Genomic DNA, 25,270 nt, shown 5'->3' with positions numbered 1-25,270 from the left:
AAAAGGAACAGCAGTTTGTTCTGAACAGCTCACTCCATACCAACAAGCAAAAAAACAAGAAAAATGTGGTTTGTGATAAAAGAATCCGTCCTCAGTCTACCTCTCTAAATTTTGCAAGTGTTACAAAATTTGAGTGTTAAAAACCTCTGCTTGATTGCTGCTCCTTGTGGACAGGATCAGTGGTATGACCTAAGCCTCACAAGGCTGTTCGTGGTTTTTTTGCAGCCCTAGTAGCTGCAAAGAAAAAAAAAAAACTTCAAACAATAAATACATATTAACAATTACGAAATAAGACTAAGAACCTAGGAAGCACTCCATGAAGTTGCAATGATACAGAGAAAGCCATGAGAAATGGCCCAATTCACTGAAGTACAAGACTTTATAGACAGATCGTGATAGGAGAGGAAGGGGTCCCTCACAGTCCTCCGTCCCTCCGCAATGCGGACCCCTCTCCTCAGCCGTAGCTCCGATTAGGGGATAAGGGAGGCAGTCTAGACCCGCTACCTCAGAGGCAGCGAGCAAATGCTCGCCCCTCGCCGGCCCCTGGAGCAGAAGGGCGGCGCTGACCGCACCTCAGCCGTGGGGGGGGGAAGCAGTCCCCCCCAGATCAACTACAGCTCCCAGCAGGCCCCGCGGCGGGGAGCCCGCCCGCCCACCGCCGTTTCCCGGAAGAACCGTTGAGCCGCTCTCTGTATACTGGGAGTTGCAGTCCGTTCCTCAAGGCACCTATAGCCCTCCGCGACCTACTCGGTGTGGCTACTCACCTCTTGTTCAGCCGAGGTCCCACCGGAGTCGCCGCCTTTCTAGCTGGCTGCGGAGACCGCCCGCCCTCCCGCCCCGAAATGCCGCAGTTCCCAACCGCCCCTGGTCAGACCCTCCGCGGGGAAGCCCGGAGCTCCGCCGCCGTGCTGTTAAACCGGGAGCGTCTCCACGGCAACGGGAAGCAGCGGCCGCGAAGGCGAGCGGCTGGCGGGTGGCGCCGCTGGGGCGGGCGGCCCCCGGCGGGAGCTCCCTGCGTCAGCGCGGGGCACAACAGCGGGCAGCCCTTTTCGTAGTGTTTGTTTGGTTTTGGTTATTATTATTATTTAACGTATTTTAAGCAGTAGACTGGAATTCAGTGTTCAGAATAACTTGGAATCAGCAAATAATTGGAAAAAAAATAATAACCAGACCAAATTATAGCAAAGGTGGATTAAAATACAATGGTTTGGCGTCCTGTTTGCCAGGAGAACTGCAGAGGCATGAGAAATGAGAGCCCGCCAGGCAGCCCTTCGGCATTCGCGGGCCGGGGCGCCGCGGCGGCTTGGAACGGCCGGCGGCCCGCTGGCGCCGGGGGCCGGGGCGGGGGCCTGCGCTGGGGGCGGACAGCGACAAATGAGAGTTAAAAATATATATCAAAGAGTGCAGGGAATGGCTCATACAAATGACATGAGATCTGGAGAAAATGGCCAGTAGTTGGAGAATTAAAGGCTCCGTGCAATTCAGTCTAGCAAAAATGATACGGGGCAGGGAGGGTGCAGATGGTGATAATTTCGGTATGTAGCGGTGCTTGTAGGGTATGCATCTGCCCTTAAAGTCTGATTATGAATACCAAGGTGCAAAGGCAGGTTAACAGAAAAATATGAGCTGAAAGGTAAAGACAGGTTTTACATACAAAATGAGCACCTTTATGAGCAATGAGAAGGATCTGCCCAGGATGGTAGGCATTTTTCCCATCTACTGTCTTTAAAATAAACTGAGTACCTTTCTGAATGACTTACAGATGTTAACTGCAAAATACAGGATTCATGAGCAATCATTTACTATTTTGTCACTAGTATTAATGGATGAGTAAGACATTTAAATCTTAAAACAATGGAAACTCACGCATTTGAAATCCACCCTGCGATTTCTCTCACTTTACAGCAGCAAACTTTTCAATGTGGTCAAGTCTTCAAGCACTGAGTTGAATGTGCACTTGATAGTTGTTTTGTAATGTGCGTTATGCTGTGATCATGGTGACTGAAGACCATGGGCACTGTGTCATGCCTTTAGCAAACAACTTTGCCAATGAAAAAGATGTTTCTGTTGGCCTGTTACCTGTAACCAGGAGGTCAGGACAAATCAACACAAGAAAACTTCTCTATGTAAGGATGTGGTTAAGTTGGACTTCAGGTAAAAAACATCGTTATGAGACTGTGCTCTTTAAGGTAGGAGAGAAGTTTTCAGAGGTGGTAAGGATTTTCTTGTAACAATGTAATGTCAAATTATATAATTTTATAAAGATAATATTTCTATTTTTCAGATAAACTGAATTGTTATTAAAATGGCTCAAAATAAAGCATTGAAACTGCATGGTTATTACAACAGACCTATTGCAGATGGCAGTTTTCAAGTGAAGTATGTAACCATTCAGGGGTTTTTACTAGAACGATGCATTGCACTAGTGTTTTAATACATTCCAGTTTTGAAAATTCTGATGAAGCTTAGTTACTCTTAAAAGTAGTGGATCTTCTTCAGGGAAAGTGCAAAACTAGTTATCTAATACTGTCCATAAGTTTACGTGGTGCATTATTGACCCAAATCCACTGCTGAGCTAGTTTGAGAAGCTTACAGCTTTTTTCATTGTGCAGTTCAGCAACAGAAGTTTTATAACCCAGGCAGTGAGGATCTCCACAGGCCAGGCAAAGCTTGTGTTTGCTGAATCTTTTCTTCTATTCAACAAATTTGATACATATGTTACATATGTTTTGTATGTAAAATAAGTTGTTAATGCAAGGTATTTTGTGACCGCAGAAGCTTCATCTTTGTCATTTTTTTCTGTTTTACAAGTAACAGAAGACATAACTTCTTATTGTAATCAATCTGTAGTAATTCTGACAGCAGACGAGAACAATTCCTTTCAAACAAATCCCTTTGCATTAGAAAATACTTTCTGAAGAGTATGCCTATGCTGGTTATGTTCACACATCTGTGCATATCTGTGTGCCTGCCTGCCTTACATATGAGAAGTGTAGCACAACTGCCGTTGGCAGCCATTGCAGAAACCATCCTCTAACACTGCTGCTGTTGGACTCCTCTCAGCTTGTACCACGAAGCCAGGCAGACCAAAATGCCAGGGTATGTTTACAGAAGAGGCAAGACAGGCGAAAGGGAACAAAGGGAAGCGGGGGACAAATAATACAAGTTTCACTCTGCAAATATCTTGACAGGCCCAGAAGACATGGTATCCCATAATGATGATGATGATGATGATAATAATAATAATATATACATATAAAAGTACTGCAGCAGAGAGTCTACAGTGCTAGCGATCTTTCCCATTAAAATATGCTAAACTGTGCTCAAGGTGAGAATGCTCATATGACTTCACTGCAGTCCTTTTGACAGCTACAAGTGTTTGCAAGGGCTATAGAGTTGGTACTCAGGTTCTAAAGCACACCTTACATGTATTTCAGGGGCAGTTGCTATGGGCAGGGTTTCTGCTTGCCCTTTCATTGGCCAAGCACCCACTTGCTATTGATGACAGATGATTTCTTAATTTAGTTTAAAAGGTATTCAACTTTTCACACCCTGTTACATTCTGCAACAGAAATTGGGGGAAAAATTAAGTGGGAATGACTGGGAGATTCACTTCACAAGCATAAAGTTTTACTTCAGGGTTTAGTCCAAGACAGTTGGTAGCACTGTTTGACAGCTGTCATGGCTTTGCTAGAATTGTGTGCTGGATCGTGCTGAAATCATTAGGCTGTATCTGCTATTGTCAATAAAACTTGAATCAGGTTGTGTAGACAAAGGAGGGCTTATATCTTTACTGTCATTCTTTCTCTTCATTTCAGCTGGTATCCTTAGTAATTAGTAAACTAAGTGTAATGAAGAATGTACGGACAAGTGTATGCCAGGCTATGTAACTCTTGCCATCTTTGCGACATAAATCTCGCTACTACATGCTGCCTCCAAATGTCTTTAGTAGTTAAGAAAAAAATGCTAAAAAAAGAAATACATACACACAATGTAACATTAAAAGAAACTGAGACCAGACACCATCTTGATGCTTCTACTGTTGCTACTATTATCTTGTTCAATGTATCAGGTGACTGTTTAAACTTATAAAGCATTACCTGAAGAAAATAAATCCTGTTGTAATTGATAGGCTTAGTTATATCTGTTTCGTATTAAACTGAATATATGATTATATTTTCAGCTGTGATTCAAAACTGAAAACAGAAGAATGAGAATAAGATATAAAATACCAATACAGAAGTACTACTTAAATGTCTTCAATGGAATTTTCTTGGTAAAAATTCTGTTTTCAATTTCTTATTTAGCAGCTTCAAACTGATAATTTAAAAATGTTTTGAATTAAAAGAGTAATCCTCCTTTCCCCACCCCCCGCCCCACCCCGGCTTTGTGTCTTATGCTTTAGACATTTGGTCTGTGGCTTTTATTTGACAGAAGCAATTTATTGAGTGTGTTATGTGAGTATAAATATATTTTTTTCTTTTGTTTCAAATGACTGCAGGATAAATCAACAGAAACAGTGATAGATTATTTTTTTTTTCACAAGGTGGCAGTATTGGATTGAAATGCATAGGATTTTTTTTGTTCTGTATATTTTTCATTGTTAGTATGATTATCAAAATAGGGGAAAATGTATATCATTATATCTACAATTTATATATCATTATAATTTATACAATTTATTTCTGTAGGTGTATGGCATATAGATGAATCACTATATAAATAAACTCTATTGATCTTTTCCTTATATAATTTTCCACACTGCATTTGGCCTGCATTTGACAAGGGTTTAGATCCCTTAGATGAATATGTGGGTGAAATAAACACAGGTTGGAGCTTGGGCCTCTCCATATACATATTCCTTTTTCCCAGGGTGTCTATCAAATCGTTTCACAGAGAAGAAAGTTTTGGGTCACATAACAACAGTTGTGCCCTTAAAGAGTTGTCTGCATTGGCTATGCCAAGGAGCATCAGTTCGCAGCTGATGGGATGGGAACCATGCAATGCAGTAATTCTGGGACGAAGCATTTGAGATGGAAGTAATGAAAACCCCTGCTACTTTCCATATCTGTGCATAAATGGTAAAAGTAGAAATAGAAAACTAGCCAGTGACAAAGAGGGAGGATAGCATTGAATCTGTTCTATTTAATGAGAGCTATATCTTTGTCCACATAGTATTTGTACATGTGCTACTAATTTTTGGCAAACAGGAAAAATCTGTAAACTTGTAATTGTTCTCTGATTTCATTGGGAGTGGTTCACATTGTTCAACTTAGTATGTTCTGTTTACATCTCATACGTTGTTACCATCCTCTGAATTTATTAAAATATCTCTTTTTATTTCTGTGACTGTAGAGAGCATAAATAATAATAATACCCTTTTATCATACAACTATTTCATCTTTTCAGTAATTGCATTGCAAAGATTGAATTGTTTTTCTAGAATAAGTTTGTAAATGGAAGTCTCAAAAAAGAAAAAAAGAGAAGTGACAGTATGAATACATTGTGTTACAGTTTCTTCAGGTGAGAACCAGCTAGTGGCATATATTTCTTGTCTGTTAGTTGGAATTGGATCTGTTATTACTTTTACATCAGCTGTGAGATTCCTTGGAAGTGTTGTGGAAATCAAATGTCTACTAGTTAGAGTAAGTGTAAATCAGACTCCAGCTTTCTCATAAACTGAAAGGGAGTTTTGTTTTTAATTTAGTATTGAAATTATGCAGAGTACTATCTCTCAGTATGTGCTCATGTGCTTAGTATGTGCTGAAGAAATAAAAAGTTTGCCCCAAAATATGGAAATTGAGAGTATGGTTATAAAGTTGTTACCTATGCAGACCTACCTGGATACTCCAGTTACATACAATTCCTGCCTTTTAAGGGAAGAAGACTTTAATTTTTAAAAATTACACTGTAACTATACATTCTTATGATCACTTTGATTACATTTTTTCCTTTGCCTTTTGTTTATTGTCACCCTTTTTCAGTGATCTGTTTTAGACTATGTGAAGGCTGAAGCAGAGAACTGTTCTACTGATTCATTTGTTAAGCACTATAAATACCAATTGCCACAGCAGTAAGAGGAGCCCAGGTACTATATCTAGACATCTTGTTCCTTCTTCCTGCTTAGGTACTTAGGGTACTTAGGTACCCTGATAATTCAAACAGGAAATAATGAAATGAAAGTTTTCTTCAGTGGAGCGTAGCTGCTTAACGGTGGCTTTTGTTCTTCATGTCCAAGACAGTTACAGCTTTGTCTTTAAGCCCAAAACAGTGAGTTGTGCTCTGCCGGAAGCATGCCTCTTAAACTATGATGTCACTTTCTAAGGGTTTCCAGGAAAAAAATATTTCTTACTTTTGTTGGAATGACTCTAAATAATAGTCTTGAAGGATTATACATGAGCTTCTGGAATTTTTTGTTGCATTGCTCACTTTCAGTATTATGTTTGTACATAATTTGGGGGTTTTATTTCAGTATATGAGTTTTCAAATCCTGGTGTTTGTTACCCAGATGGCAATACTGGTGTTGATACTCCTGAGGAAAGAAGAGATATGTAAATAAATTATGTGAAACTGCTGATAATTTCAAAATAGTTTCTTGCAATTAATTAAAAAAATGCTTTTAGTCAGTTCTCACTGTATGCTGTATTACTGTTGGTTTGAACTTAAGCATTCTACATGTCAACCAGACATAGAAGATGTGGAAAACTTAATTTGAGGAATTCAGATGCTTCAATGATTTTAAAGGGGAGTGCATGATAATATATTTTCAGTTTCTCCTCTGCAACAAAACATACTCTTCCTGTCCAGGAATGTGGAATCAAGACTGTAAGGGACAGCTTTATTCCTTTTTGAGGAATGGCCTGTCCCTCTTTCCTGGACATCAGCAGAGGAAGGAGAAGGCATTAGATGCTAACCTGTGTCTGTTAGCAGGTGACAACAGTACTCTACTATACAATTGATAATAGGAGTCATTGGTATCATGGCATGCAAAATATACTAATGAATTACTAATTTTATAGTTTGAGCCTGTATTTTAGGTCCAAGTAGAGATCTAATATAAGGAATATGTATCTTCACTTTTAACAAGAGGAAGCAACAGTAAATACCAACATAACTGTTGTCACTAGTAACTTCTGCTTTGAAGCTTTATTCAGTCATTTAATTTTTTTACATATAGCAACTCCAATAGCTTGAGCACTCCTCACAATATTATATGAAAGGTAATCTATACTGAATCCATACTGGTCCTGCTGCTTCCCTATTCCATAATTCCAAAATATATGGTTTGAGAAAACCTCCCCTGACAGTGGTTTCGTAAGGTTCATACAGTTCTCCCAATCCAGCTGCTATTCAGGCAGGGTATAGCGCAAATAAATTAGTTTTACTCCATCAAAATGCATCTATATCATCAAGATTTTTTTCATTAAATGTTAATTTATAATGGTGGAGCCCTCCTTGTTTTATGTGATAGTTTTGCATATTGAAAGACTTGAACTGTCAGGAATGATGCATTCTGGAGTCAGCTATTTGTGCTAGGAAAATTGGTTGAAAGATTGCAGTTAAATTTGTTTTATAGTAACTGTAATTGCAGTTGATCTCAACCTTAATTAAGTGTTGCTGAAGTATAATAAATGACGGTAACATCATCATTCACTGTGCAAGGTTTTGAATTTTGTTCTTAGGCTGGCTGTAGCAAGGGGAATGAGTTGGAGAAGCCTCACTTTTTTCTTGTTTTGCAATGAAACCTTTCAGTGGCCTAGGAGTTCTCCTCTGTATGTATTCCCTGCTACAGTGTCTATAAATCACACTGTGATCAGCTTGCCCACTTCAATTACTGCTGAAGGTGTATTTTAATGGGCTTTGCAAAGATGTCTAATCAAGGGCCAATATGAATTACTAACTCCCCTAGCCCAAAGCAACACGCCCTGGCCAGATTTGTGCTCACACAAGTTTGTATCACATTAGATATAGAATCAATTTTGGTTTTATGCTTATTATTATATGCCTCTGTGCTTATTAAAAATGAGAGATAGGAATTACTACTTCAGGACAGAACAGATGCATCTAACTATGTTCCCTGGCTCTTCGGGCTCCATTCAGGCTAATCACCTTGTGTCTGTTAGTGCTATGTATGTGATTTGGGTCATTTCATTGATCTTTTGCTTTCAACTTTCCCATTAGTGCAATGGCTATGACATGTCTTAGATCATTTTGGCAAATTGGTTAGAATGCTGCTGCTTGCAAGTAACCCTTGAAGAAACCTGAATATCAACAAAAGATCAAAGATTGTATGATCTGTCCACACTCTTATCAATATGCATATATCAAATGCTATAAATATTTATGAACAGGTCCACAATCAATGGAACAAAAGAATTGATTAAGTTATTTCTGAATATGGGAATGAGAATCTGGCTGAGCAGGTACCTCTGCGGAACATTCTGAATGCTGTGCAGCACAATGTAAGGAAAAAACCCCACAAAATATCACCACCAAATACATTGCCTCAACCAAAAATGTGTATAGCAATCAGAACTTTTAAAAAAACCCTCTGTCAGCAAAATAATAATTTTTCAAGATCTGCTGCTAATATCTGATGTGAGTGGGCAGATTCCTTGCTGTTATATGGAATATTATGGATGAGATTAGGCTTTTGAAGGACTATGTAGGAGCAGGAGTTCAGGTCACTGAAGTTTACTGCTGATGAAAAAAAGATGAGTTGCCTAATATCTTTGACTGCTAGATATCATGAAACACTTGGTCTGCTTAGGTCACAATACTGACCTGAACCATGGACAAGCAGAGACACTATGAGGTCAAAACAGAGCTCCTACTGTGAGAGCATTTAAATAGGTATTGCACTGAGACTCAGAAATAATGCTGATAGCCTCAAATGAGCTTGCAAATCAATACTGTCAGCACACATACTTAATTATTAATCATAGTAATTTTTGTGGCCTGGCAGCATGTAATTTGTTTAATTTGTTTCCTTTTTCAGAAAAGTCCTTTAAAGCATTTGTATAGGATCAGTTCTTCTAGAAGTTGTTAGCAATGTTTTTGACCAGTGGCCTGCTATCTATGCTTCAACTTAATTCTGCATCATGAGCTTTTAATTACACTACAATTTAACAGTTTAATATGGTTTAATATGCTTCTATAGACCAGCTGTGAGTCTGTTAATATAACTTCTTGCAGAGGTGAGTTTCATAGTTCTGGACGAACGTTGAAGATAACTTACGAGTCTGAAAGAAAGTTCCTTTCAAAAGTGTATTTTAAATTCATATTTTTCTGAAGTCTATACTGTCCAGTGCATATGATGGGAAATGATACACAAGGGGGAATCATCCCCCGCAGAAAACTCTCTCTACTGAATACAGAGGGAAACTATGTAGCTAATTTAATCAACTAATAGCTAGCAGTAGTTGGGGTGAAAATGCCTCTGTGCAACAGTCTTTATACATATTAGAATTATCACATTACAGGATTTCTATTCTAAATGGAATGCTGTGGAAGATACAATGTCACACAGTGGGAAAGGAACAAACCCAAGGAAAATAGTACTCAGATCCCATGTTCATGCACAAAATCCAGTCTGAAGAAATGGTTTTGTGATGTCCCAAGTGATTCAACATACAGTATCGTAAGAAATAAAAAACTTGTCTTGAAGACTGTAATTTTTGCTACTAAATGGACTTTGGAAAACAATATGTACAATATGTTTTCCACCAAGACTTGTTTTACAAATGCCAAAGTATTAATAATATTCATTATTTTGTCTTTGGTCACTCTGAAGCCTTGGCTTTTACTTGTTAGGTGTCAGTCATGTAGGCAGTTCTAAATTAAGGATACTTCAAGAAAACAGGAGTTGTGCCTGGTCGGTATCACAGGGACATTTAGTAGTAGTTTAAGAAGTAGTAGGTGTCTTGGCATTCTGAAATCCATGCTGGGCAAATCAATGATGACAACGGAAAGTGACAGTCTATAAAAAGCATACAGTACATTTTCCACTTGTAATGACTATTCATTACTTACAGAACGTCAGCAATGTCTCCACCTGTTTTTATTATCTGTTTCCAGAGCATCTCCAGTACTTTACAAGACAGAAGGAATGAGCAAGGCATTGAAATAGGCTATGTGTTTCCTGAGATCAGTTCATGTTAGCATTTACATGTCTTAATATCAAGGGACTAGTTTGCATAGGACCATCAGATATCATCACCTGAGCTGGAGCAAAGTGATAAATATCGTCTTCTATAAACTCTCCAGTGTCAATAGTACTATCCAATGAGAACAAAAATTCAATGGGCAAAGGTTGTTTCTTGAGAATGCAGGAGAGTAAATAATAGAAAGGATGTTGTCAAATGGCATCTAGTTTTGTCTTCCCTCACTCATCAGTTTGGAATTGTTCCCTGTTTCTACAAACCCTTGTCATTATTAAAAGATCACTCCAAAGTATAGAAAGCATTTATTTATATATTTTATCATATTTATAGCTACTTTAAGCTATGTAATAATTTATACTTTGTGTGTAAAAGCAATATAATAAGCATAGACTGTAATCTGGAAAATACCCATGTCCATTTTGGGATGCATAATGCATGAAAATAGTGAAAATTTGAAAATATTCTTTCAAGCTTTTACTTGTAAGGTAATTTCTCAGTTATACTCACATAAAAGCAAATTCCCTTTTGATTAAGTCACAAGCTCTGGAACATTTCCATACAAAAATATCAGATTTACTTAAGAACCATCTGTTTAGCTCGGATAATTTTAAAAATGTTATAGCTAACTCTCTGCAGTACACATTACTAATGTATTTGCTTTCTGGCAAGTAAATATCAGAACCCATCATAACATGCAGAAAGTTCTGAATATTTTAAAAGTATGTTCTTATAAAGATGCAATATGAATTCAAAAGTTGAAATTGTTTTTCCTGAAAACTGTTCATCTGTACTTGCTTAGGGATGTGAAGAATATTTAAATATATGTTTTGAAAACAATGTTTTGATCTTAACTGTGATTACTATCAGCCTGCTGATTAGCCAAGTAAGAATAGTTTTAAGCAAAACCCCACAAAATACTAATATTCTGCTGGGGGTAAAACTCAGTTCAGTGCCATTTGGCTTTGGCAGGCTTTCTGAAATTTTGTAAAGCTTTCCATCAGTTTTAATTAGAAAATCAAGCACTGTCTGCCAACAAACTTCCATGTATTCAAGGATCATCACAGATGTTGGTGTCCAAAGTTTGTTGTGTGAAATATTTGACCTGACTTGTGAAAGCAAACAGTATTGCAAGGACAGGAAGTAGTTAAAGAGAATGTAAAATCTGTAGAGTAAAAGACCTCTTTTGTCCTCTACTTGTACAGAACCTAGTCCATGAATATGCTAAACCAAACAATACAAAATCATGAAGCCATTCCCCCCACATATCTATGAGAAAATTTTATTGGGTAAAAAGGAATAAAGCTTTCAATATCAAAACAAAGTCATATGAATAATGGCAACAAGAATTGATTGTTCACTCCACGGACACCCTGAAAGTTGAGTATTGTCAAGCAGGCAAAATAATTTTTAATATCTCAATTTGTGAGGTTGAACATGAGAGTAGTTCATTTTTACTCAGGGAAAAGTATGACCTATTTTACCTCTTCCATATGTAGTACCTTCCCATAGAGGTACGTAATAGAAATATTCTGGCTATGGAGTGGGTCAGTTCAGTAATGAAAATGTTTCTTATTCATACTCATCTAATCCTCGCTAGCGCAGTATGTGAGTGTCTTGTGATCTTCCACGTACCATCATTGACACCTTCTTGTCAGATGGGAAAGAGCTGTTATCCCCATTCAAGGAGTTAAGACCAAGAATCAGAGAATCATTTAGGTTGGAAAAGACCTTTAAGATCATTGAGTCCAACTGTATTTAGATTCACAGGGCACTGGAACACTTAACTGAATTGCGTGACACTTGAAATAGATTCAAGATACTTCTGTAAATGTGGGTCCAAGTGACTTGCTGGAGATTACACAGCAAGCCTGTGCCAGAGCAGAGATTTCAGTTTGTGTGTGTCTTCAGGCACATGTCCTGATAATTCTTCTTTTTATTCTTCTGCATTATTATTCATAGGAGCCAGTTTAGCAGTCAGATTGACTCAGTCAAGAGTGAGTAGCAACACTTTTTTTTTTCTGTTTTTAACTCACCCTTTTTACTTTCTCAGATATTTTTGATCTCACTAACTAACTGGTCAGCTATTCAGAAACATCAGAAAGAATAAGATTTAGCCAAATGAATCATGAACTCTTCTGAGCATTGCTGTGATGCAAGAATTATCTGATCTGTGCCTATGACAGTCAATGAAGTGACTTCCACCGAAATTTTCATCAGGCTTTACACACTGTAATCATTAAGATATTAACATTTGGGCTTTAATATCTTTGTTTATTGTTCATGGCTATGGTAGTATGCTACAAAATTGTGTGTGTTAAAGTCCAAGGTACTATGCTGTTTACTAGCTGGTTAATAAAACTTCCCGATAAACTGAACATTAGTTCCTGAGTCTCCAGAACAACTTGTTCAAGGTGTTGTAAATACTGTATAGTATACTGCACTTTGAAATGGAAGAAACCTTCTATCCAGTTCAGTCAAGAAAAAATATTTACTAAACATAGCTGATACTTCTTTAGGCCTTTACCTTTCCTTCTAGTCTTTCTCTGTTTTATCCTTGTCTGTTATACAATTTAATCTCAAAAAATGTCACTGAATCTTTATAAATAGTGGAATTTTATCAGCTTTTCCAGGAAGTGTTGTATTAGACATCTTTCCTTCTTGCTGAATGGCTCTTACTATTCTTTTAATGAAATTGCTTCAGTGGTTCAGGTGGAGTAAGCTTGAAACCCTAAAACACTGTTTGTCCTCTGAGCAGTGAGGTGACCTGAAATATCTTGAGGAGAACTGGGAAAGACATGGTTTTACAATGATAGCATTGTGAATTATTTTTTGTCTAAAACTTCCCTTTTCATTAATCATTTTCTGATGTTTATAAGTTTGGTAACTTCTTTTTATTTAGTCTAAAAGATTTCAATTGCCTGCCACAGGCTGAATTTCTTATTTGGAGAACTTAATATAAAAGAAACATGTCAGTCCACAGGTGTATGGCATGCTTGGAACAGAATCTGAATTCTAAGCTTGTATTTTTTGTTCTGCCACCAGCAAAAAAAATCTAAGGAACACAATGATGACGTCTCTCACACTTAAGTTTTTATTTGCATTAAGAATAACAGATACCTGTTAACTTTATGTTTGTAATGGTAGAAGAGATTTTGATCTCATTGTTGATGTAATTCAGTCTGAAAATACAATTTCAGGAGGATATTAAATAATAATTAAATAAACACTTATTTTCAGTAATCTTCATTTTGCAATTTACAGAATACTTCAGAAAATTAATATGAAGAATCTGAATTTTAGTTCATAAATATAATTCCAAAACATCAAAATAACTTAAATTCACTATAACAAACATTATGTTTAAAAATCCCAACAATCTGGTAAAGTAATAGAAGATACTTTTTCATTAGAAAGTAGATCCATTTCATTGAATAGCTGTGTAATACAGAGCAGGATATAAGAACCATTTTTCACTTGCTTTTTTTCCATGCATGTAATATTCAACATGGAAACTAAATACAGAATCATAGAACCATACAAAATAACATAGATCCAAATGGACATTTGGAGACTATGTGGTCCAGTCCCCTGCTGAAAGCAGGTCCACTTGGATCAGGTTGTTCAAGGCCATATCCAGGTAAGTGTTGAGTATCTCCAGGGATAGAGGTTCCACAGTCTATCTGGGCAACCTGTTCCTGTGTTTGACCACCCTCCCAATGAGAAACTTTCTTTACATCTGACTGGAACCTCCCATGTCACAGCTTGTGCCCTTTGCCTCTTGAGCTGTCACTGTGCACCTCTGAGAAGAGTTGACTCCATATTCTCTGCCACTTCTCAATATGTAGTTGAAGCCAGCATTAAGAATTCCCTTTAGGCCCCTCTCTTCCCAGCTAAGCAAACCCAATTCTCGGCCTCTCCTCCCTGTGTCACATCCTGTCGACCACCATTCTGGAGTTCTCTGCTAGAACTGCTCCAGTATGCCAATGTTTTTCTAGTACTGGGGACCACAAGACTGGATGCTGTACTCTCTCACAAGAGAAGAATTATTTCCCTGAGCCTGCTGACTGCACACCTGCTGATATATCCCAGGATGCAGCTGGCCTCTGCTGCGAGTGCACACTCCTGACTCATGTTCAATTTGTTTTCTAGCAGAAGCCCCAGGTACCTTCTGCAAGTGTGTTCTTCCCAGTTGCTCCCCCCCCCCCCCCCCCCCCCCCCCCCAACCTGTACTGTCAGCCCACTTATCCAGCTTGTTAAGGTCCCTCTGAATAGCAGCTCTGCCCTCCAGATTATTGACTGTTCTTCCTACATATTTGCAGAACTGCTGAAGGTATGGCTTATCCCATCATTCCTGTCATTAACAGGTGGTTAATCCTGGTTTTGATCCTTGAGGGGTAACATAATTAACCGGCCACCACCTCAGCTTTATACTGCTGATCACAATCCTTTGAGCCAATTTTCCTCCCCATAGTCCTCTTATACTGTCCTTTTATCATCACTTTGAATATAAAGATATTATGGGAGACTATGACAAAGGCCACCTTAAGGTACTTAGTGGTCATTACTTTTTTTAATTCCTACTAAGCCAATCATCTCATCATAGAAGGTAATCAAGAATGGTCACCCTTGGAAAAGGTGGCTGTTTCCAGTGACTGGACTTCTTCATGTGCTTAGAAAGAGCTTCTGGGAGGATTTGTCCCATCATATTCCAAGAGTGTAAGGTAAGGCTGACCGCCACGTGGTTCCCCATACAATCCTTGTACTTTTTGAAGATAGGTATGACATTTCTTTCTCTGCAGCTATCAAATCTCCCACACACACCATAACTTTTTGAAGATAGAAAGTGGCTGCTCAGTGGTATCAGCCAGGTCCACATGGATCCATGGGCTTGTGAATGTCCAACTTGTTGAAGCACTCTAGCTTCCTGTACCATGGGTTATTCTCCCCTCCTTCAAGACCCTCCTACTAGGCTCAAGGACCTGAGGTGCTGGAGGACAAATATTGCCTGTAAATACCAAGTATCTTAGCCTTTCCATGTCTTTTATCACTAGATTCCCCACCCCATTGAGCAGTGGTCCACATTTTCCTTAGACTTTTTCTGCCAGTCTACTTTACAGAATACTTTCTTGTCACTATTCACCTCCCTCAATGTTGTAGTCCAACTCAGTTAGCCTCACACAGGGCACCAGTTGTTGCAGCACTATCAAAACTAGCCAGCTGCAACAAGGCTTTTACCATCACACATCAGGTTAACTTCAATAAGTAGTTCCCAGCACAGCCACCAATCCCCCACAAGGTTTCAAAAGTTCACCTACTGTCCATGCCATTTCTTCATCCTCTTCAGGCCAGTCCACCCTGCTTCTTGCTTCTGCTGCATCTAGAATCTTTCTTTTCTAGACTTCTCTTCCAGCCAGCCTCTCCTCATCCAGGCCCTCTTCTTCTCCTAGGACCTCTCCTTGTCTCTCCTACATCAGGGGCACTTTCTCCCTTCCCTCTGCTTCTTCCAGGTCTCCCTTCATCTAGTGCCCCTCTTCCTTCAGCCCTCCTCTTCCACACCCCTTACAGCTATTTAACTACTTAGCAGGAACCAGCCACAGCTGCACATTATCCACATCAGCCAACCCACGGCCCCTGAAACAAGCCCACCGCTGTATATTATCAATGTTAATTAAACTGCCTTCATTCCTCTACAATTCCTCTACACCTCAAGAGTTTCAGCTCCAGATGAACATTGGCTTTCCTGCATCCATCCCTGCATGCTTGGATGGTGTCTGTCTTTTCCTCCTGGGGAGCCTATTGCTATTTCCACCTCCTGTATACAGCCTTCTTGTATTTGAGACCAGTACCCAGCTACCCCAGTTTTGTGTTTGAGACCAGCTGACCATTATTCATACTAGCCTGCCACACTTGCACAAATTCCTGCACATCAGCATGGATAGTTCTTGCACTCTGAGGAGGTTGTCCTAGCAAATCAGTCAGCTATTTGGGACCCCATTGTTCTTCATGGTAGTCTCAACGTGATCCTGCTAGGCAGATACCTGAGCAATCACTTACATATTTTAGGATTTTGAAGTCCATAGTCTGAGTCCACAGATGACACCCTCGATCTTGCATTTCCAATGAGTTCCTACATGTTTGTGAGTAACAGAACCAGCAGATCATCTTCTCTAGCTTGATTGTTGATCCTGTTTGTTTGGTTGATTGTTGACCTGCATTGACCCAGTATTAAAAACACACTGCAGAAATCTCCTGGCTTGCTTGCGCCAAGCCATATTGCCCTTCTAGCAGGTGGTTCCTGTGAGTGCAGCGGCCAGCAATCATGAGGTTTCCTCTTCCAGTTGCCTAAAGAAGACTTTGTGAACTTCCCCTTCTTGATCAAGCAGTCTTTGGTGGATACCTACTATGACATCACCTGCATTGGTTTGTCCTCTGATCCTTGCCCATAAACAATCAACTGGCTTGTCAGCCCTCCAAGAGCTACTTTTTCAGAAATACAAAATACTTCAGCCAGTGTGAAGTAGCTTCTGCAGTTATACAAATAGTTCTATTCGGTCCTTGTGGGATGGTTCTTCACTAGTCTAGTGCATTAAATTGCATGCAAATCTAATAAACGCCTGTTCATGTTTCACTGGTTTGTTACAATTAAAATAATTACTTATGCACTCCCCCTGTTTTAAAAGGATATTAAGGATGTGATTATCTGGGTAAATGCAGCCATGTAAAAGCTGGACAAGTATTCTAGTACATATGGAGAGTAAGGTACTCCTGTAGAGTGATTCATCCTACTTTTCCTGGGTAGATATTACAGAATGACATCCTCTAGAAGCACCTTAAATTTTCTGGTTTGAGTGGGAGCCTAGCTGCACTACCTTATAGTTTCTACAGCTTGAAATGGCTAACACTAGATTAATTGGATCACACTTCAATATTACATAGTCAAGAATTTAGGAGGCCCCAAATAAAGACACATGTGGAATCTGATTTTTTTCCTAATGCATCTGTATTGTAAAACAGTTGTCAATTATATGCTCACATACTGGCTTTCCACAATAGGCTAAAATCCAAATTCTGTAAAAATGTACTGTGATCTGTACCCTAATATTATTTTAGGATGACTAGAAGCAGCGCCTGTTGTCCTCAGTGACAGTTTGGCATGCCCAAGTGAGAGGAGAATGTGCTTCAGTACATAAGAAAAAGCTATACCATACTACCAATACTACACTACTACCCAGACCTGCACCAACATTCACAATAAAATGTACATACTGGCTGCTAAAATGTCCAGCAAGCACACAGATATTGAGATAATAGACGTGTGTGTGTGTGCAATAAGATCATATATATAATTGGCAATACTGCCACATATGCTGCTGGTGCTTAACAAGATAAAATAGTGCTATAAAAATATCACTTTTACTATAATATGTAGAAAAAAAGGAATAAGAAAGAATAGAGGAGAAATTTTGTAGGGTGGAAAGTTAATTTTTTTAATGTTTTGAGAAAAGAAAATGGAAACAAGTATTTGCCAATTAGTGCAATTCTGATAGGCAGACACTAGAGGACACAGGGAGCTTAAGAATAATACAGGACATAGAAAAACAAGATTTACAGAATGCCATAACATACATATCTTATACATAGTTCACACTTTAAGATATATTGAATAAGTCTGAAGGTGATAGCCATGTGGCACTACACTGTCAGAGAAATTATGTTCAGAGACAGTGTGTTGTCCCATGACTGGCATGGGAAACTGTGTTAAAACTCGATAAGATAGTGAGTGGATCCAGTTCAGCTAATTCAAAAGTTGTATCACCAAAATTAGGAGATTGTCCCTAAAGGGATTATTGGTGTGGGAGTGCAGGGGGAAATTATAACTGCATAAACCCCCTCCACAAATTGGTATTAGAGACTGTAGTTGCACAGTTGCTTTCGTGTGGCCTAAGAGCACTCTGCTGATAAAGAGATCATCCTGCTGCCTTTAGCCCTGCTCCCAGCCCTGGCTGGGCACTGGCACTGATACACATGCAGCTTTCTGGGGAACTGGTCCAAAGCCCTGACTGGTCTAAAACATAATACTACAATAAAAAACATGATGCATTTATGGGGTTTTTTTGGTGGTTTTATTTTTGTGTTTGGTTGGTTGGTTGGTTTGGTTTCCGTATTTGGTGGGTTTTTTTGTTTGTTTGTTGGGTGTTTTTGGCAAATACTTCTCCAGTGTAAAATATTTATACATTTCAGGGGTTGGAATTTTTGTTCTGCCTCTCAGTACATAGAGTGTCCTAACCCCTATGTTAAAATAAGGCTCCTTCTTTCTTCCTTAGTATCTGCCTGACCATGTTACGTGCCTGGATACACAATGGTTAAATTTCAGTAAAAGTACTCTGAATGCTCTGACTCACAGTGTCTCATGACTTAAAATATCAATGCGGCTTCAACTCTTTGAGGAGAATGAGACTGAAAACTCAGGTTTCCTAGCTCTGTATTCGGTACTGCAAGTATTATAACACTAGATAGTATAAGGGGACGGAATCACTGTCAGTATTACATCAAACAAATAGTCATGGTGTTCACTGTGAATAATGCTTGGGGAATTTTCCAGGGGACTTAAGGAGAGTTCAAGTGGCTCTAAATAAATCCCACACTGCTCAGTTTAGGCTTGAATTTTGATAGAGCTACAGTTACAAGCTAGATGCCACATACCAACAAAGCAGGCACTTTGAAATTGCATAGTGACTGAAGCTCCCAGAAAATTTTTGAACAAGGTAGGGAGGCACAAATGAGCTATATGCCTGCCTACACGGCTAGGCAGTCCTAGAAAAACAGTGGTGTGAATGTCTCCTGGTTATTTTGTTCTCATATTCTGAAAGAAATAAAAATTATATGTATTTGCTTTATATGTATTTGCTTTGCACTTATATTCACCATACTGCTCAGCTTTTGGGGGAACAGAATCTGCATTTCCCAGAGGGCATTTCTAAGTTGTGTTTGGTACTTTTTACAAAGCTAATTTAATCAATGTGAGTTTTTCTGTCAATGTCATGTGTATGTTCTAAAAGGGGAGCTCCCATAATACTATAGATAAAGCTACTCTGCTACAAAAGTCAGGGGGAACAGGTTCAGATATTTTAAATATTAGTTTGGGCTAGAACAGATGGGGTAATTTCAGGTATGGTCTCCAAGAATTTGAGGATACAAACTTAAAAGAACAGGACAGATCAAGGAGATAATTTGTCTAGGATGAAAAGCTCTTTGTAATGAAAAATGGAAACCACTTTTTAATAGAAGGATAGTAGCAGTTACAACACTATCATCCATCAACAAAAACACCTAGAATGAAAACGTAAAAGAAAAAAGTAAGGTGTGAACAGTTGTTTTTTTAGAGTGAGTCAGAGCTGCTAGCTCTTTGAATAATCACTAGCCAAGCTCCTGTTCTCCATTCCTACAAAAATATTTAGAATTCCAAAAAGACTACAGTAAATATTATCCTTCTTGCTTTAACACATGTAGTGACATTAACATATGATCCCAGCGATCTAATAATATTTCAAAATGGAAGGTGACCTTTCTTTCTTTAAAAAACATTTTTAAGCCTCAATTATGCTAAATACACATGCAGGCAGTTCTGCACAATGCTTTGATCACAGAACTCATGGAATTTATCCCTTATGACAATAAGGTGATTAGAATGATCTGTATATTTCATATTTTGTAAAATAAAATCTCCCAGCTAGATTTCCATCATTTATTGTCCCTTGAAATAATACGTGTTTATATTTCAATTTTTCGCAGCCTGAACTATTTTTAAGTAAATCAAATTTGTTTTATATTGACTTAAATAAAGAGTTTCCAAAGACAAAGGATCAATGTTTAATTCCAGATAAACTGGATAAAGCATTTAAATACCCTGAAAAGACTTTTTTCCTCTGCAAATTACTGGAATTTGGGCCTCTTTAAATGATCGTTTAAAATACTTCTGTCTGCAAATAAAAATCAGTGTTCTCATGCATTAGCAGTTTCAAAATCTTGAACTACTGGAAAGTAACTGTAAAATTAGCTTACAGTAAGTGTTGTCTTTTATGTAAACACATTTTACACTGGGTTTATTTTAATTAAAGCTTTTAATAGTCTTAGAGTGTGCTCATTCTTAGGGTTTGTTAAATGTGAGATAATACTTGATTTGTTTCTTAAAGTAGATTCTCATGTGAGAACAGTGGCTTTCATTATAAAAGTTCATGTGTAGCCTTCCTGGCTGAAAAGAAAAGCTTACAATAAAACATAGAGGCTTAAAAAAAGACTGGGGGTGGAGGGGAGCCACAGATTGAATTTTTTAAAAAGCTTGTAGAAAATGATCAAATCTTGTATTTTGTGGGTGCTTAGCTTGGCTGTAGTTAGTAATACTGCATGTCTTGGGGTTTTGGTGTAGCTGCAGCTGGATTAAATTTGCATTACTGTGTGGGTTCCCAACTGGGTCTGTATGTTTTGCAGGCCCAGCCCAACTCATTATTGCCAACACTCAACAGGGCACCTATTGTCAATGAACTGTAAGTTCAAATCCAGTGAATGAAAACGAAAGCTGCAAGAGAGTTGATTGCCTCTTTGCCTGTAAACGCTTTATTTGGATTATCAGACAGAATGTATAATTCAACCCAAATTCAATTCCATTGCAGTGTGCTGAGACATCATGAAGTGCAAGGGGAACTTAAAGGGCCTTCCAGAGTAGGCAAAGGACTTGACAGCTTCGGATGAACAGCCTGCTAGTATTAGACATTTATGGTGACCATGGGAAGTGCAGGGACTATAAGAGAATTTCCACCTCTCCTCTTTTTGTTGAATGTAGGATAAAGAATTTAATGGTGTCCGAAATGGCTGGGTGGTGCAACCCTTATTATCTCCATTGTATGAAACAGATGCAAATGGTTTAATGTTTCCTGAGCCTTAGTCCTACCCAGATCTCTGCCTGTAGTTCCACACTTTCCCAGTGCTTTGGAAGCCACGGGTTTACTATTTGGCTATTGGTCTTATTTTAATATGGTTGCAGATATCAACCTGACGTATTGAAGTCTAGTACAGCACATGATTCTTAGATGCTACATTGCTTGTAAACACCATGAATTGACAGTGAGTGTTTGATCATGAACATCATCATTCTACTTTGACTGAGGAAGGCGACATCCATATTTTTGAATGACTACGTTGAAACTGGTTGTGGTTCTTCAGTCTGCAGCACAGCTTGGCAAAGCACTGTTTCATTTAATAGGTGTAGTTACAGGAAAAAAAATGTTGCAGAATGTAAATAAAGCCTTTCCCAATGGCTTTTCAGTCTGAACCAGGGTTCAGTGCTGGATTATTTGATAAACACGACTGTTACAACCTTTGTTACCTTCATCTCCAGTATGCTCAGGCTGGGACTGGGATATGTTCTCGTATCACATTGATCATGCTCTTATTTCTAAGTAACACCATTCATCAGTAATTATCAGTGATGTTTTATATGGTTAGGTGGATTAGATACACTCTTAATGTTTCTGTGAAACCATCTTACTTCCTTTGCCAATTCAGACACAGTTATGTATCATTCATTGAGCAGCTCAAAGGAATGGAATAAAAACTTCTGGTAACATCCCTACGTTCACCACAGAAAGTAAAGGCAATAAGTACGTTTTAAATGTCCCTAGTCTCAATCTAGCATTCGTTTTGCTACTCCTAAGCAAGCCCTTGTTGGAGCTTTTCTTGTGCTTAGGTATTCTGACCATTTCTTTTCTGTATAATATCTTACTTTACTAATCAATGGTATGTTTATGTAGCAGCCCTTCCTCTAAGAGGCTTTCTCCTATCCTCAGTCATCTGCTTTCACTAGTATAATAGGAAGGAACCTTCAGATTTTCAAACCTTTCAAACCTTCCTCTGGCAAATCTGGATGAGAGTGGCAAAGAGATGCAAAAGATATGAGGAAGGAATGACAGATGGACCCTCAGGCAAGGATGCGTCTGCATGTCCCTGCATGCACACTTGTAGCCATGTGTGCTCACAAAGGTATTACAGCATGGCTATGCAATCAGGTCTTCTTTTCCTAAGAAATGCTGCTGAAGTGTTAGACTGTTAGCATACTTCCTAAATCTGCTGCCCTATAGCTCCGTGTGATGTGATCTCCACACTCATTATTACACTGGGTTATGACTGTATGTAAATAGCTTGAAATACTAATTTACTAGAAAGAAAAGTATTCTTTTTCATTCCTTCTGACAGATAGCTTTGTGCCCTTATATTTTTCAAATCCTGAACATAACCCCAGTAAGTTCAGTCATCTGTGGTAATTCACACTAGCTAATTGTGTTCTGATCCATATGTTAGAAGTAGTGATGTTTTAGAGAAACTAGACTAAAAGTAACAGAGGTAGTCTGATATTTTAAAAGCAAATAGCAGAGTCACTGGTATGCTTTTTCCAAAGTGCTAAAGATCATGTCAGTGCTAAAGATCATAGATTTCTAAGTGATTCTTGCTTATATACACTAGCTCAAAACCTCCAGGTGGTGATTATTTTTTTTTCCTGCACAGACTTATTATGTTTTGCTGAAAAATAAATACATACGAAAGATCTGAGAGCAAACATATTTAAAATGTTGGCATGGCTCTGCAAACACGAAGGGCAAAAAGGCCACTGGAATATTTCTCTATATTTATTTATAGCCTTTTCAATTTCCTCCCACTCAAAGACATATTGATTTTAAGTGCATCATGAAAAAAATATATCTTTCAAATAATGCTGTAATTGGCTTCTTTGCATTGCACTCGTTTCATTGTGCCCTGTGTAACTGTAAAAGCCAAAGAGGAATTCTTCAGGAAGAGGAAGGCCAGGTTCTTCTTTACCTCACACCAGTTCACGTGGGTATAACTCCACCACATTTAGTGGTGTTCCTCAAGATGAATAACAGTGCAAGCAAGAACAGAACTTGAATCACGGTGCTTTCTCCAGCTTTTTTGGAGAAAAGAGGAATGTCCAAAGAATTGAATGTATATATTCCCTCTCCTGCCTTCATAACAATAGATGAGTATTTGTTCATGTGTCAAAATGGGATGAGAACTCCTTTAGATTGTATTTTCTATAAAATATATCGTGTAATATACTGAATGTGTTATTTACAGGTAGGATAAACTATTGTGAGTATTTTTAGAAATGTAAATAGAAAGGAGAGGTTTAAGCTTAAAAAAATTATTCAAGACCATCATTAGCTGGATCTTGATGTAGAAACAAAGTGTTGAAATCAGCTTTAAAGCACTGCACTTAGGACAATAGGCAAAGACTCAGAAATTCTTGATTCATTTTCCTTCTCTGCCATTGATATGTTGGGTCATTGTAGGCAAATCTTTTAATCTCTTATTGTTCCAAATCTCTCTCTGTAAAGTGGAACAAGGACACTTCATTTTTGTGTTCGTCTGACGTATTTGTTTTAAATGTTATGCCTTTTGGATATAGTGCTTGCTTTTTAACTCTGTATATTTGTTTAGTGGTCTTTGTTGGGAGTCACTGGGCACTGCTGTAATAAATAGTAGTTCCACTGTTATTGGTAGGGTTAGTTGAGTCGGGTTCTCCAATGGTAAAAGTCAAAATTCACATGCTAGGATCACAATAAACTCATTTATAAAATTCAAGTGAAGCTGCTTCAAATCCAGCCATCAGCAAGCTATGTCTGCTCCTATTAGCAACAATCAGTGCTTCTGCTCTTTATCAGTGAGAAGGTGTTCAGTGCTTTTGTTGAAGCCAGTTAAATCCAGACAAGGGCCAGACAGCTTCATCCACAGATCTGCACAAAGCTTATACCATCAATAGTAAATCCAGTCTAAGAAGACACAAGTTTGGATAGCATTTCTGTTTATATTACAAAGGTATTTTTACTAAATGCATTTTAGTACTGTGTTGTTAGGTTTTCTGTAGACATTTTCATTAGTATCTGGCAAAGAAAAGCGAGAAGTTTATGAAAGTACAGAAAATAAAATTCTTCTGAGTATGTACTGTCAGATGATAGTACAATGGAGTAAGTTTTGAAATTTTTGGGGGGTTTCTGGTTGGAATCTCTAGTATTTTTAGCTGTTTGCTTTTGCTTTGTTATGCAAAATTGCCTTTAAAGACCTTCTTTAATAAAGAGATTATTGATTGCAATATCCCCATGCTGACAGAGGATTCTGGTGGACAAGATCATTTGAATGTTAAACTAACTTACTTGTGGTGGGTAAAATCCAGACTAGTTTCTTATTAAATTTAGCCCTCAATGACCAGGAGGAAAGCCTGACACAAGACACATTTTTACGGTCTGTGAATCAAAAAAAGAGTTACTCTACAAAATATCAAATGATACGTAATCTCTTTGTCTTATGAATTCTGACATCCAATAATGACAAGGCAGAGGGAGTTTCAAGGTTAAATCTGAATCTTTTTCATATCTTAAGTCAGACTTCTGACATGTTTCGTAGAATTTATGAATGTTCTTGACAAGTTCACCTCAAAGGCTGGAGAACTGGGTCAGCTAAGCTGTCCAAAATACAAAATTTCAAGATCATCATAACTAATTAGGTTTACAGAATTCTTCTAGACAACTCCTGAGTCACGAGAACTCCTCTGGAAGTGTGAACTCTAACAAACTGGGAAAAACCCTGTTAGGATGATTCCATTGATAGAGGCCAGATTTGGTTTAAATCAGAAAAGCTTTGACCCCATCTTTCAAGTTAGCTGGACTTTTTTTCTTAGTTCTTAAAAAGATTGTTTTCTCCACAGCCAAAAGAATACATGATCTCAGAAGGACCCTCACACCAACAGTTAGTTTTTGATTTTCCTCCTGTTATCCTCATGTTTCACGAAGGAAATGGAAACCTGCAGCTTAGCTCTGCCTCTTTAGAGGCAGCAGTCATCAACAGTTCTTTTTTGCTTCCTACTTATATGATCCAAGGCGAAGGTAAATCAAGCACTCAAGATGTAACTAAGAGACACAGGAAGTGTAATGCTGTTGAAATTTTAATGGTAGAAACCTGCTTATTGCTATAATCTCAGGTCCAAGATATGTATAGCTAATGAAGTGCTATAAACTTACTTACATACCTTTTGTGTCCCT

The 25,270-nt window shown here is 38.3% G+C and overlaps 1 protein-coding gene across 1 annotated transcript; it reads left to right on the top strand.

The window, feature by feature from the left end:
* The first annotated feature begins 963 nt into the window (after positions 1-963).
* On the top strand, positions 964-24,808 carry TSPAN19 (tetraspanin 19). Its single transcript, XM_080394216.1, is given in 11 exon segments — positions 964-4,276; positions 4,406-4,457; positions 5,515-5,645; positions 6,473-6,547; positions 8,352-8,381; positions 8,385-8,462; positions 9,497-9,640; positions 10,963-11,046; positions 12,214-12,231; positions 12,233-12,274; positions 12,278-24,808. Coding segments are annotated over 11 exon segments (735 nt in total). The 5' UTR covers positions 964-4,210; the 3' UTR covers positions 12,293-24,808.
* The last annotated feature ends 462 nt before the right edge of the window (positions 24,809-25,270 follow it).

Source organism: Falco punctatus (genome assembly GCF_963210335.1).
Source record: "Falco punctatus genome assembly, chromosome: 6".
Classification (NCBI taxonomy): Eukaryota; Metazoa; Chordata; class Aves; order Falconiformes; family Falconidae; genus Falco; species Falco punctatus.
Note: the sequence above shows the minus strand (reverse complement) of the source record. Positions and strands in the feature narration are given on the sequence as shown.